Source organism: Neoarius graeffei, chromosome 23, assembly GCF_027579695.1.
Source record: "Neoarius graeffei isolate fNeoGra1 chromosome 23, fNeoGra1.pri, whole genome shotgun sequence".
In the NCBI taxonomy this organism is placed as follows: Eukaryota; Metazoa; Chordata; class Actinopteri; order Siluriformes; family Ariidae; genus Neoarius; species Neoarius graeffei.
In genome coordinates this window covers 58,667,619-58,682,864 of record NC_083591.1, presented here as the reverse complement: position 1 = coordinate 58,682,864, position 15,246 = coordinate 58,667,619, and the positions used below count along the sequence as shown (strand labels likewise).

Here is a 15,246-nt window from a genome sequence, read left to right as displayed (position 1 = left end):
CAAATGTCGAAAGTGAGACATTTTGAAATTTCATGCCAAATATTGGCTCATTTGAAATTTCATGACAGCAACACATCTCAAAAAAGTTGGGACAGGGGCAATAAGAGGCTGGAAAAGTTAAAGGTACAAAAAAGGAACAGCTGGAGGACCAAATTGCAACTCATTAGGTCAATTGGCAATAGGTCATTAACATGACTGGGTATAAAAAGAGCATCTTGGAGTGGCGGCGGCTCTCAGAAGTAAAGATGGGAAGAGGATCACCAATCCCCCTAATTCTGCGCCGACAAATAGTGGAGCAATATCAGAAAGGAGTTCGACAGTGTAAAATTGCAAAGAGTTTGAACATATCATCATCTACAGTGCATAATATCATCAAAAGATTCAGAGAATCTGGAAGAATCTCTGTGCGTAAGGGTCAAGGCCGGAAAACCATACTGGGTGCCCGTGATCTTCGGGCCCTTAGACGGCACTGCATCACATACAGGCATGCTTCTGTATTGGAAATCACAAAATGGGCTCAGGAATATTTCCAGAGAACATTATCTGTGAGCACAATTCACCGTGCCATCCGCCGTTGCCAGCTAAAACTCTATAGTTCAAAGAAGAAGCCGTATCTAAACATGATCCAGAAGCGCAGACGTCTTCTCTGGGCCAAGGCTCATTTAAAATGGACTGTGGCAAAGTGGAAAACTGTTCTGTGGTCAGACGAATCAAAATTTGAAGTTCTTTATGGAAATCAGGGACGCCGTGTCATTCGGACTAAAGAGGGGAAGGACGACCCAAGTTGTTATCAGCGCTCAGTTCAGAAGCCTGCATCTCTGATGGTATGGGGTTGCATTAGTGCGTGTGGCATGGGCAGCTTACACATCTGGAAAGACACCATCAATGCTGAAAGGTATATCCAGGTTCTAGAGCAACATATGCTCCCATCCAGACGACGTCTCTTTCAGGGAAGACCTTGCATTTTCCAACATGACAATGCCAAACCACATACTGCATCAATTACAGCATCATGGCTGCGTAGAAGAAGGGTCCGGGTACTGAACTGGCCAGCCTGCAGTCCAGATCTTTCACCCATAGAAAACATTTGGCGCATCATAAAACGGAAGATACGACAAAAAAGACCTAAGACAGTTGAGCAACTAGAATCCTACATTAGACAAGAATGGGTTAACATTCCTATCCCTAAACTTGAGCAACTTGTCTCCTCACATGTCTCCTCCTTGCGACATGTCTCACAAACCAACATGTCGATGAGATGCAGCGACATCTCCACTGTACAAAGAAGGAAAATGGGGAAACAGTGTGATTTACTGGAACTGAAATGTGGAATTGGATATAAAGTGGAATATAACGATGAGGATCTGAAATAAAATGATTGACAGTTTGACAAAGAAAGAAAGAAAGAAAGAAAGAAAGAAAGAAAGAAAGAAAGAAAGAAAGAAAGAAAGAAAGAACAAATTTTAAAACATCAGGCACAGGAAATAAAAAGAAAGAAAAAAGAAAGAAAGAAAGAAAGAAAGAAAGAAAGAAAGAAAGAAAGAACAAATCAGGCACAGGAAATAAAAATGAACAGAAAGAAAGAAAGAAAGAAAGAAAGAAAGAAAGAAAGAAAGAAAGAACAAATTTTAAAACATCAGGCACAGGAAATAAAAAGAAAGAAAGAAAGAAAGAAAGAAAGAAAGAAAGAACAAATCAGGCACAGGAAATAAAAATGAACAGAAAGAAAGAAAGAAAGAAAGAAAGAAAGAAAGAAAGAAAGAAAGAAAGAAAGAAAGAAGAGGGGAAGGTCCATGGGTGAGAAAGAAGGAAAGAAAGAAGGAACTAAGCGTTAGGAAGAGAAAGAAAAAATGTGAGGAAATTGAAGGTGAGAAGAAAACAGATAGAAAGAAAGAAAGAAAATCAGGCATAAGAAAGAAAGAAAGAAAGAAAGAAAGAAAGAAAGAAAGAAGAGAGGAAGTTGGAAAAAGCATGGGTGAGAAAGAAGGAAAGAAAAAAGGAACTAAGAATTAGGAATAGGAAGAAAAAATGTGAGGAAATGAAATCAAAGGCTTTGGGAAACAGATAAACAAATAAACAAGCAAGCAAATAAGTAAGTAAGTAAATAAATAACGGAAGGGAGGAAGAAATAATGAATGAATAAAAAATCAGACACAGGAAATGAAAATAATTCCCTAAAGAAAGAGAGAGAATGAAATGAAGGAAGAACAAAAGAGTTGGATGCAGGAAATGAATAAATAATGAATAAATAAATAAATTTTAAAAAGAGATGAAAATCTGAAATAAACTGATTGACACTTTGACATAAAAAATAAAAATATAAATAAACATCTCAGAGCGACTCCATGATTATTTATGTCATGTCCACTCTCACTGCGCCCCGCCCACCTCGGAAAGTGACTGGTGCGTGGGGGCGTGGTCAGAGCCCTTCTCTCGTCCAATCACATGCCGGGGGCGGTGCGGTGCTGCTCGCGAGCTCCTGTTCATGTGTCACTTGTGAAACAAAAGCAGTGCGCGCGGGACTTTATTATTTTTTTCTTTCCCCTGAACGGGGCTCGCGCGCAGCAGCCTTTAGCTCCGGCTGAGTGACACACGGACTCTCCGCTCCGCCGAGCCGAACCGAGCCGAACCGAACCGAACCGCAGGATTATCCTCCTCCTTCTCCACAACCTCCTCCTCCGCCTGGGTTTTAAACTTGTTTCTTGTTTCTCTCCGGGTTTGGAGCAGGAGTGGCCTGCGACTACAAACAGCAGCAGCTTTTTCCTCTCAGAGCGGATCGCGTTTCATTTCCCTGTGAGGAGAAAAACCGAACCGAACCAGACCGAACCCAACCGCACAACTGTCCGCGAGCGCACGGGTTTTCCCGCCTCTTTTTTCTGGTATTTTTTTCTTCCTTCTCTCAGAGAGAGAGAGAGAGAGAGAGAGAGATTTCTGAGCTGAGGAAGAAATTAAAATAAAACTGTGTGTGAGAGAGAGAGAGAGAGAGAGAGAGAGAGTGAGTGAGTGTGTGTGTGTGTGTGTGTGAGAGAGAGAGTGTATGTGTGTGTGAAAAAGAGAGAGAGAGAGAGAGAGAGAGGGAGGATGGAGGAGCAGCCGCGGTTGATGCACCCTCACGGGGTGGGCTTGGCAGGTCACCCGGGCCTCACTCACCGACCCCCGGACGTCACAGCGGGAAGCGACGGCGACTCGAGGAAGCAGGACATCGGAGACATTTTACAGCAAATTATGACCATCACGGACCAGAGTCTGGATGAAGCTCAGGCCAGGTGACTTCCACTTCACACAACTCTTTATTTTACTCATTTTTAAATAGATTTATTATAAATATATGTCTTTATTTATTAAAATAAGCCATCACTTATTTCTGGACAAGACCCAGAAAACTTCAGGTCGTTTCCCAACCCGAGCTTTTCTCCCTTCATCCTTCATCAGAACCAAATCAGCCACTTTCCCTACACTGTAGTGCACTTCCTATCCATCAGCACTCCGATTGATATTCAGCCTTAAACCTGTTCTTGAGGAGCAGAGAAACTCTAAACCTCCAACAGACACCACACACGGTGGGCTTTTTTTTTTTAAATAAACACTTTATTGCTACCAGTTTATCATATTATTTTTTTACTCACAGGAAATAATTTGCAAAATAAGACTACTAATATACTATATTATCTCTATCTATCTATATAAATATATTTTAACATATACTGTATATTCTAAATGTTCATATACATACATTTACAGATATTTTATTTATTGGATAAAACTTGCAAACATAAATATAATATATACACAAAGTATTTAGGAATATTTTATTCATGTCGGTAGTATATTTTCTACAGTTTTCATCTATTTATACAATATAATAGCTGAAAAATGTAAAAAAATAATTAATTCATATAATTATTAAATAAATACTTTTATATATATTTAAATATATCTTGCATATTTTTTATGCTCACATACACGCATTGCATGTACATTATTTACAAACAAATATTTTATTGAGGGAATAAAAGTTGCTTTTTGTACAGTTTTAGTCTATATATGTGTGTGTATATTGTATTTTGTTTGTTTTTTAAAAAAGCAATAATAGACTATAATAATAATATACTATTTATATTACACTGTTTTACTAAACAATACATTGATAAAAATGTATAAGGAAAACAACACTTGTGATTGAAATATAATTTATGATTTATATTTTCTCTTATGCTATAACAGCTTTAGATGTTTATTGTATATAAGTTATTTTAAAATAGTAAATATTGCAGTTTTTAATTTTTTTATTATCATGAATAGATTGCATATAGATTATAAAAATGACATTTAAAAATCTCTATTTATTTAACCAAAAGGGTGAACATTTTTTTTAGCAAAAATAATGTCAACAGTTTATTTATAAGGTCTAGAAATGTCAACTTGTCACATTTCACCCAATAATCTCTCTAAAGTTATAATTTTAACAAAGAATAAAAGAATATGAACACATTTATGAATAATTCTTCGACATGTTCCAACCTTCTTAGGAGTATTGACCTCGGTGTGAGGCCGCTGCGTTAGAGAAGGTTTTTACTCCACAAATAAAGTCCGTCAAGTTTAAAGGCGTAGTGTTTAATAAATGTTTAATAAATGTCTAATAATTACAGAGACTGTAATAAACAGCTATACAAATAGTTACACAATTCATTAATAATATATTTGCATTATTTACATGCCTTAGATTTCTGACTGTACATTATGAATGATGTATGATATAAACGTGCTAATTTCATGTGTGTGACGTGTTAATGATGTAATATTCACTATCAGTGTCAGAGTGTGTTTCAGCTGAAGTGTACAGTCACTGACACACTGACCTGCTGCACACCAGGGCTAGCTTTGATGATGACTACTAGGCCACGCCCCATTTACTGGGACTGACACATGAAGCCACACCTCCTTTACTGGAACTGACAAGAGGCCACACCTCCTTCACTAGCACTGACACACAGAAGCCACGCCTACTTCAATAAGACTAACAGGAATAGAGGCCACACCCCTTCTCTGTGACTGACACACAAACACACGCACACAGAGGCCATGCCTCCTTCACTGTCCCCTTTCCTGTGATTGACAGGTTTATTGGCTACATCTCCTTCACTAACACACAGAGGCCACGCCTTCTCCACTGGCACTGACAGGTATGTAGACTACGCCCCTTTCCTGTGACTGACAGGTTTGAAAGCCACACCCCTTCCCTGTGACCAACAGGTATGTAGACTACGCCCCTTTCCTGTGATTGACAGGTTTGAAAGCCTCACCCCTTCCCTGTGACTTGACAGGCATGCAGAAGCAGGAGCGTGTATGTGAGTGTGATAGGGCTGTGATGTAATAACCTGGAGTTAACGTGACGGAGACGTGTTCAGAGTGTCGTGTTTTTACTGAAGTTTTGATGTTTATTTATTTTGCCTCTGCAGGAAACACGCTCTGAACTGTCACCGCATGAAACCTGCGCTCTTCAACGTGCTGTGTGAAATTAAAGAGAAAACAGGTGAGTGCTGTCTCCTCTGTGTACACGCTGAGGATTTATGGGAATAACAGGAATATCGGGAATGTTCAAACGCAGTACGGCTGAATTTATGGAGTGTTTACGCAATCAGTCTCTCTATTTATTTATCTATTTAAACTTGTTTATTCATTTATTTATTTATACATATGTATTCACTTATACAAACATTACATTTATATCAATTAAAGATGGCACTGATCATATACCCAGTATACCCAGAATAATCAGTATACCCAGTACACCCAGTATACCCAGTACATCCAGTATACTCATTATACGTAATATACCCACACTGAAAAAAATGGCTTGTTAAATTAACACAAAAAAATCTTGTACATCGGTTGCACTTATTAAAATCATATCCACTAAGACCAATTAAGTCATGTTCAGTCAAACAAACATGACTTAATTGGTCTTAGTGGATATGATTTTAATAAGTGCAACCGATGTACAAGATTTTTTTGTGTTAATTTAACAGGCCATTTTTTTCAGTGCAGTATACCCAGTGCGCCCTATATATCCAGTACTCCAACTATACCCAAAATACCCACTGTACCCAGTTTACCTAGTACACCCACTATACCAACTATACCCAGTGTACCCAGTATACCAACTATACCCAGTACACCCAGTAAACCCAGTACGTCAACTATACCAACTATACCCAGTACACCCAGTATACCAACTATACAAAGTACACCCATTATACCAACTATACCCGGTACACCCAGTAAACCCAGCACACCCATTATACCAGCTATACCCAGTAAACCCAATACACCCACTATACCAACAATACTCAGTACACCCACTATACCCATCATACCCAGTACACCCACTATACCCATCATACCCAGTACATCCACTATACCCAGTATACCCAGTACACCCACTATACCCACCATATCCAGTACACCCAGTATACCCACCATACCCAGTATACCCACCATACCCACTATACCCAGTCCATCCAGTATATCCACTATACCCAGTATACTCAATATACCCAGTATACCCACCAGGGGTTTTTCTAGAAAAATTTAGCATGACGGAGCTCACAATGGTGAGGGAGCCAAGCGACCAAGCGGGGGGGATGGTGCGGAAGTGGGGTCCCCCCTTGTGCGAAGCCTTTGAAAAATTGAGGCTACAATGGGACATTCTGAGGCTATCTGAGGGCCCGTTTACACGAGGACGCTGTCGGGTAAAAACTACTAAATATTTTATCGGAAGTGCCTTTCGTCTACACGGGGACGGCGTTTCCGAGGCTGAAAAACGGAAAAAATTGAAAACGCCTTCCAGAGTGGATAAGTTAAAAACAGCCCCCGTTGCATATCCGTCTAAACTACCCAATACGCGAAACTCTGCTCGGATCTGCTCACGTCGGGTACGCGTTTACGTCATACATATGTCATATACTGTACATGCCAGCCCGGGAAGTAAGAAAGTAAGTAAAAAAGTAAGAGCATGTCTGATTACATCGATCCAACGGACCTTCAAGCTGCTCTGGCAGCTTTAATAAACGTCCAGGAGTCCTTCGAACATCTATACCGAATCTGCACATATACCGTTAATGAACAGAGGTGGGTATAGTACGCTCTTACTTTTTTACTTACTTTCTTACTTACCATAGCCAGAGTAGTCAAAGTTTTCGCGGCGCAGATGTGCAGATCAGACAAGACGGAAGACGTTGTGCATGCGTGCAGACATAGCGGAGGTCTTTCACAGCACCACCTAGCTGCCTGGCATGCACATCCAATTGAATTCCACACATTTATGCGTCACCGTATAGACGCAGATTTCCTCCTTGAAAACGGTCGCGTAGACGCGGAAAAAAGTGAGAACGAAAACGGACTTTTGCGTTTTTGTTTCAGACCGTCCCCGTGTAAAATGGGCCTGAGAGGGAAATTGTAACACATTGTTTATTTGTCAACATTGAAAAAGAAAATAAAACTTTGTCACAAACAACACTTAATTCAAATTGTAATACCTCATAATTCAAATTCAAATTACACATAATACTAATTCCTCATGATTCAAATTGAAATTTATAATTCAAATTCAAATGAATCAAACTTACAAAGTATTAAACATTCACCAGAGAAATCTGTTGTTTTCTTATACTAGAATAAGGCAGAGTTGTTCAAAAAAAAAAAAAACTTCCAGAGCAAAATTATTTTCTTTAAAAGGAAACTAAAAAAGTAAACATTGTAAAGTTGGAATCCAACCCAAATCACATAAAGTTTGAAACCATGCAAAAAATGTAAGCGTGCTAAAAAAAAAATACATATTTGAACTTTTCCTGGAACTCGGCCTTTTTCTCATTTTGCTTTTCCACTGAACACTCGGTGCTTCATCAGAGCAAGACAACTGGTCTTCGTTCGTCACGGATTCTGCGACACCGCTGTCACAGCGCTTGGTTGGCACGTCCTTCAGTGAGGCCCCGGAACCGGCGGCACGGACCGAGCCCTCGATTATCGCGATCTCGCCATCAGAAACATCTTTATCCGCTTTGTGACAGAAAAAAGAAGTCATCTTCTTCTGCCCCGGACAGTCTTTGGCTTTCTTCTGTTTCGTGCCGCGGGATGACATCTTTAAATGCCCAAGTGTCAACAAAAACAACTCGTGAACTTCTTGTCAAAAGCTCCTGTGCCGGTGGGTGAAAGGTCATTCAGTCTCGAGAAATCTCGCTCTACAAGTCAGCTGACCTTGTATGTAACCTATGTCAAATCTCGCGAGAGCAGCTGCGACAAGTAAACAACTAAACGAAATGGCGCCTCGGTCTGGAAGATGCCAATTCGAATCGTTTTTGCACCGTCTGACGGTGTATCTACTATGATTGGAATATTTTTGGAGTAATTATAACGTATTTGATGATCAGACACATTGTCACGTGGTGTTGCTGGGATGTTTTCACGGAGAAAAGATCGTTTTGAGAAAGATTGCATGTTGTGCAGTAGCATATAAGTGCATGGCCTAAGTGTGACTTGGGGTTCAATCGGCATTTCAGTAAGGGGGCGCACTCCTAGAGTAAGAGGGCGCAGCGCCCCTGTTCCCCGGTTTAGACGAAAGCATGCCCACTATACCCAGTACACCAATATACCCAGTACACCCAGTATACCCACTATACCCAGTACATCCACTATATCCACCATACCCAGTATACCCACTATACCAGTATACCCAGTACACCCACTATACCCATTACACCCACTATACCCATTACACCCACCATACCCAGTACACCCACTATACCCACTATACCATTACACCCAGTATACCCAGTACACCCACTATACTCACCATACCCAGTACACCCATTTTACCCACCATACCTAGCACTGAACTGAACTAAACTCAACTGAAATTGGAAAATAAATAAATAAATTTCTGGAGGCGTAAATGTTTGTGTGTAAAGAGAGACGTCCAGGCTGCTGCCAGTCTCATGGTGCACGGTGAGCTCGTTCGATCAGACTAGTGCCCAGTCATTGGTGTTAATCACGGGCGATTGCTCTAAGACAACGAGGGAGGCTCAGCCTCCTCTAAAAATGACGAACATCGTGTAGGATGAATTGCGCTAGGCTTATGTTATAGCCGACCTTATAACATTGCTATTTCAGATCCAGAATCATAGAAATATATGTGCTCAACCCACTACAGTGCGAAATCATTCCGTTATAACTTTCCCCAGTTCGCCTGATGTGTGCGTGAGTTTTTCCCCCTCGTGACAGCGCGATGCAGCCCAGCCTCAGTGCACTTCAATGGCATTTGGGAGCTCTGCGCTTTCAATATCAAAGACTCCGAGCCTCACAGTGGGAGGGACATGGCAGTTTCCGCGAGGAGACTGGTGATTGGTGAAAGCGGCCGGATATTTTCTTTGATTGACAGCTCGTTTCAAATATAGACAGGCAGCGGTGAATCTCAGTTCAGTCCCATGCGGATTCGCGAGTGCTGTGGTGTATTGTAAGAGATCAGCTTACATTTCGATTTCATTCATTACATACGGTTTCTGCCAGCTTTTTTAGTTTGTATATATTTTCATTGTAAATAAAGTGTAAATATAGTGTTGTCAAGTTTGCTATCTTAGTTCCAGAAATTTCGTTTATTTGAGTGACTGAACTTGAACTTGAGGGGGCTAGTCAGCTAGCAAGAAAGCTGTGCACGGAGGCCAAGCATTGCTGATTTAATTTTGGCGAAGCCATTTGCCAGTCTTCCTTTTGAGGAAAAAATTAAAATTAAAGAGCAGGGTAGACCAACGCCTCAAATTGACTTGGTGAAAAAGGTAGGGAATAATACTCGTTCCTTTCAGCTCTCCTGGTACGAGAAAGTGAATTGGCTAACAGCAAGTGACCCACATCAACAACAGTAAATAGGCTGCTTTAGTAATATGTCATGGATGGACCAAAAATATAGAATCTATTTAAAATGTTTATGCTGAGTATATTATATTGGAATATATATTTCTCTGGATATGAATTAAACACAGCTACAATTTGGAAAACATTTTTAAACAAAAACACAGCCGAGAACATTTCACACTACAGACCTGGATTAAAAGTGAAGGGTTATCAAAATTGTCAATAAAACATTTCTCAGTCAAAATAAGTAAAATATAGGGAAAGTGTCATTGAATGAAATGTGTGGCCCCCAGCTCTATGTTTGGCTCCCCAAGGTCAGTGCTTGTGCCTATTCCAGAACACTCTGCTGTTACTGCTGAGGTTCCTGACAAAGAGCTGCTTTCAATAATGATCAATTTTTAAACAACATGCCACAATTTTAAAATATAAAATGTTAAAATATACCCCTCCCCCCAACACCACCATCATGTATATTGGACAGTAGGCTAATGGGCCAAAAGAACCTGTTATTTCACAGTTTGTGACCCTGCCAACAATCAGCCAGATCAGAGGCAAGAGTATGGGCAAAATTGATGTGTTTTTTCTTTTTTCTTTTAAAATCTGGAAATATCGTAACCGACCAGCCTCCCCTGTTTGAAAGACTACCAGCCGCCACTGGTGTTAATGTAGTAGCTAGCATTAGCCGCTGGCGGAGTCTGAGGTGCTGAAAAAAGCATTCTTTCACTCGATTTGTTTCACATTTCACAGTGAGTCACAGGGCTCTCGTTAGAGCTGCGCAATTAATCCAATTTTAATTACAAGCATTAATTTTAACTGTATTCATAAAATAAATTAATAAAACATCATCCGGTGAGCTGGGGTAAAAATATAATTAAAAAATTTAGAAATAACATTAGATATGGTCACTTTGAACTGTGCTGTCAGATTTATATTAAAATTTCATATTTATATTTATTTATATGTTTAAAAGCACTCATTTTAAATTATTTTGAAAGATTTATTTATATAAAAGTTTAAAAATGAAACAAAACTGTTTTCTGTTGGTTATATAATAATAATAAATAGAATGATGACAAAAAATGTGAGTTTAATATTAAGAAAAAATATTGTTAGTTATTCCAAACTAAATGGAACCGAAACGTTTTTACTACTAAAAAAACCCCCCACAAAAAACCCTTTTTTCTCCTTTTTGTGTGCAGGAATTTATTTGTGTCGACAGAAAATAAAAATATCATAATTTAATGCAACTCTCTGGGTTTTCTGGTACGTTGTGTATTGTCGGGATCATGATATGTTCTTAATAAGTTTTTTGTTTTTGTAAATAATTACAAACTGAGTAGAACAGATTTTTTTTACTGAATCTTAAAAATCCTGATTTTATTTTTATTTACAGTGTTAAACAATTAATTTTTGTGGACTTTTAAAGCAGCACACCTGGTTTCCTGATATCGTAGAAATTGTGGAAATGTCAAGTATCGTGATTTTTTTTTTTTGTCATATTGCTCCACCACTATATTTCATAACAATTTACACTTTTAGGGAGTAAAAACTTAAAATTATTAGAATTGTTCTTAAAATAAAATGTTTAAGTTTTCATTTTAGTTTATTAATTTATTTTGTAACATTAATTACAATGACTAGTTACTAGTAATAATGTAGTAATAATAATAATTTGAATAATTTCCTCCTTTTGTAATATTTTTAACATTTGATAATATTTCACAATAATTTTAAGCTTTAATTAATATTTTAACTTTTCACTTCACCCCTACATTTAATAACTTTTACCAGCTTGTGATTTTTAGACAGAAACATCTCTCTCTCCTGTGTGTGTGTGTGTGTGTTTTCCTCCCTCTCCTTGTTGCTCGGAGCTGTGTGTGAGCACGCCGGCTGTTTTCTTTGAGTCGAGTTCACTCAGAGTTCGTCTCCAACACCAACAACAAAGTGACTTGGACCTCGTCCTCGTCCTGACTTCTTTTTCCTTCACATAATTCATGGCTGCTTTTGGAGTGGAGAAAGTGACCGTACAAAAAGCTCGATGTGTTCCAGATCACACACTCGCCAAAATATTTAACCGATCTGACTAAACGCGTATATATCACATCAGAGCTGTTTATAACTGTGTAATAAATTAATAATAATGCGCTCGGCGCCTCGGCCGGCTTCTCCATCTCCTCTACGGAGTAAAGGATAATGAGATTGTCTTCTTGTTTTTTTTTATTTAAAAATGTTGTAGCTCTATGTGAATGCTAGATACAATTTATTTGAATGATATAAGCATCCAGGAATTTATGGGTGTGTCTTGGCTTACTTTCTTTCCTTATTAAAAAAAAAAAAAAGATTTATTTAATGGCAATAAAATAAAACAGCCAGTTTTCTGGATGGTGTTCTTAGTCCCTGAACTCATGAACCAGCATGGGGATGTGTTTCTGATCAAGACCCTGACTCTCTTCTAGAAGTCGCTCTTCACTGGATCAGGGCGTCGGCTAAATGCTGTAAACATAATAAACATAAACACTTTTACAATTAAACAGCTCTTGTCTCAGAACAAGTGTATTATGTAATTACATAGCTGAAAAACAAAACAAACAGTTTAGAAATCTGCCTTCCTGCTCAGAGTGTTTGTCAGTTATTTTGTAGCCACGCCCCCAGTGCTGCTTCACCTCCTTATAAATCATTGTGTGGAGAAATCGCATGTTTATAGAACTGTAACTTGGGGTAATTGTACACTACTGAACGTCCGTGCGTGCTTTAAAGTGATGAAAGTTACGACAGTCCTTGTTAACACTAATTTCAGCTGAACCACTGTAAATTGTGGAGGCGGAGCTTTGTGCGCATGGGTGGGACTAGGGGTGGGGTCAACGAGTCAAAACAGTCATTCAAACCAGATAAGTTCAGTAATCTGTGCAGGTTATGACTTGTACATTGGTTCGTCTTCTTTTGCGTAGAATAAGAACTTTCTTTTGTTTAACTTCTGGGATTTTCTTAAATGTTTGTACGAATAATTTCCACGTAAATCTGTTCGTATCCTGTTTGATAAATGCGATGTACCATGTCTTTGATGAACAGAAAGATTTCTGCTGTAAGATAAATCGCAAAGATTGAGAGTGGATACCCTGAAAGAAAAAAAATTTGATTTTTATTAAATAACATTTCGTTTGTCTCTTCAATTTAAATGTTTTTTGGTTCAAATAAATAAAGAAATAATAATAATAATAATAAAAAGCAATGTTAAAAATGCTTTAATGTATTAATTAAAGTCAACTGTAAATTATTACTCACTCCAATTGATGTACTTCAGCTAAAATAGCAAAAAAAAAAACCCAAGAGTAAATGTTACTACAGTTATATACTTGCATGAAGACAAATTAAATTCGTGCAACCACTTGACTTAAAACATTAATTAAATTCAATAAGACATTTTTTTTCCAAATGTACGTGTCAGGGCTTTGAACCGGAATTTTTTTCCTATTGGTTCGTTCCGAACAGAAACGGAATTTTAACGTTTCCGGTTTTGGGTTCCACCATTAAATAGACGTTCCCGAACCGGTTAGAACAAAAAAATTTCGTTCCCGGAACGGTTAATTACGTTCCCTGTCAGCTGTTTAACAAATGGCTATAAAGTTATGTCTCTGTCTCATCCAGCTTAAGCCAAATGTAGGCTAATTCTATTACAACCTTCATTAAATAAGACAAGAAATAATTCAAAACAATTATTATTTCAAATGTTGGTGATTTGGATTCTCAGTATGTCTTCCCATCTACACAAACAGAAAAAGTGCCAAAAATGAAAGAGAATTCGTTTGGTGTGTTACCAAAGGCTAGTCAGGCCCTATAGAGGGCTACCGCATGACGTCACCGCGCCGCGAGATTTTGTTAGGCGCCATATTGGAAGTACACATCTATGTAAGTACATACATACATAACAAACTACAGCTGAAATGTAGCCAGGGCCGGTTCTGCCCTAATCTGGACCTGGGTGCAACATCGCGCAACCCCCCCCCCCCCCCCCCCCCCCCCAAAAAAAAAAAAAAAAACAGTCTAAATCAGGACAACCATCACATAACTATAACTATAAACATTTTATATCAACTATTTTAACTAAATGGGCTATAATAAATAAGCCTGCAGGCAGCCACGGCGGGCTGCCTCAGAAAACTAACCATTTGTCCTACCTTAAAACTCGTTTTGCATTTTCTGCCTCCTTTTTTGTATTTTCGACCCTCCGTTTATTTTCTTTCCTTTTCTGAAAACCCGATTTGTGTCCAGACATTTTGTTCTGCTACCAACGAACTAACTCGTCAGGTCTCGTCTCTCGAGCCCGCGATGATTCCCGTGGGAAGGGCAACAACTGATACATTTTTACAAACAGCCAATAGGGAGGTTGCAGCGTTCAGGCTCTTCTTTGCTCAGACACTCAGTAATGCACTTACTCACTAGTAGTCCACCTTCCCGCTCTCTCCATTCAGTCAGCGAACGTCACACAGGAAGTGAACCCCAGCGGGTCATAGAGACTTGCGCAGGAGAAGAATGACTATTTGTAGGCTACAGAAACTTTGAGGAACGAAATAAAAACCGGTATTAACCGGTTACCATTATTTTTAATAAGCGTTTCTGTTCCGGAACATAAAAAATAATAAAGTTTCTGGTTTCGTTTCTGTTCCATGCGAAATAGAAAAAGTTCCCGGTTTTCGTTTTCGTTCCTTGAACCGGTTCAAAGCCCTGGTACGTGTACATATGTCAGAAGTACACGTGAAACATAGACGAAAAAGTCCTGGCTCCACTTTTATGTAGCTGGAGGCTACATTGACATTAACGCCGTCCTCCCTACACTAATGACCCAGGAAAAAAAACAAACAAATAACGTACGAATTATTTCCATAAAAAATGTAATTCTTTAATCTGATTTATAAAAACATATGAACACATATTATCATTATTGCTGTTGCTTATAAAAACCTTAAAAGTTTTCCATACACTTGTAGTCACGTTAACTGCTGTTCGTCATCGCTGTTGCCATGGTTACGTTCTAACCGTAATATTGCAACAGTCGTGAATGAGTTTTCTTGAACGTATCTCTCAGCCAATCAGAACCAAGTACTTTTACCTGCCTGTGGTATAACAGTGTTTCTAACGACAGGCAGCGTGTAATGATTATAACGTCGGATATAACATCGTTTAACGACGGGTTATAACAGTGTTATTACACGCAGCGCTGGCGGTTTAGTGTCGAGTGTGAAATAAAATAAGAGCACTATTAAAGTGGAAGCAAAGCATGGAGTTGTTAGAGCATTTTTTTTTTAAGAAAGTGAGTGTGTGTGGAATGTTAATGTGAAACGT

The 15,246-nt window shown here is 38.8% G+C and overlaps 1 protein-coding gene across 4 annotated transcripts in view; it reads left to right on the top strand.

Moving 5' to 3' along the window:
- The first annotated feature begins 2,507 nt into the window (after nt 1–2,507).
- The window catches only part of pbx1a (pre-B-cell leukemia homeobox 1a), a 107,261-nt gene continuing 94,522 nt past the window's right edge, over nt 2,508–15,246 (top strand). For 3 of the 4 annotated variants that reach the window (XM_060905495.1, XM_060905494.1, XM_060905498.1), the window contains exons 1-2: nt 2,508–3,266; nt 5,460–5,533. In XM_060905495.1, the coding sequence (XP_060761478.1) occupies nt 3,082–3,266; nt 5,460–5,533 (259 nt within the window). In that variant the 5' untranslated portion in view covers nt 2,508–3,081. Of the gene's footprint in view, nt 3,267–5,299; nt 5,349–5,459; nt 5,534–15,246 lie in introns of those variants that run through there. The other variant, XM_060905496.1, reaches the window with a different exon arrangement.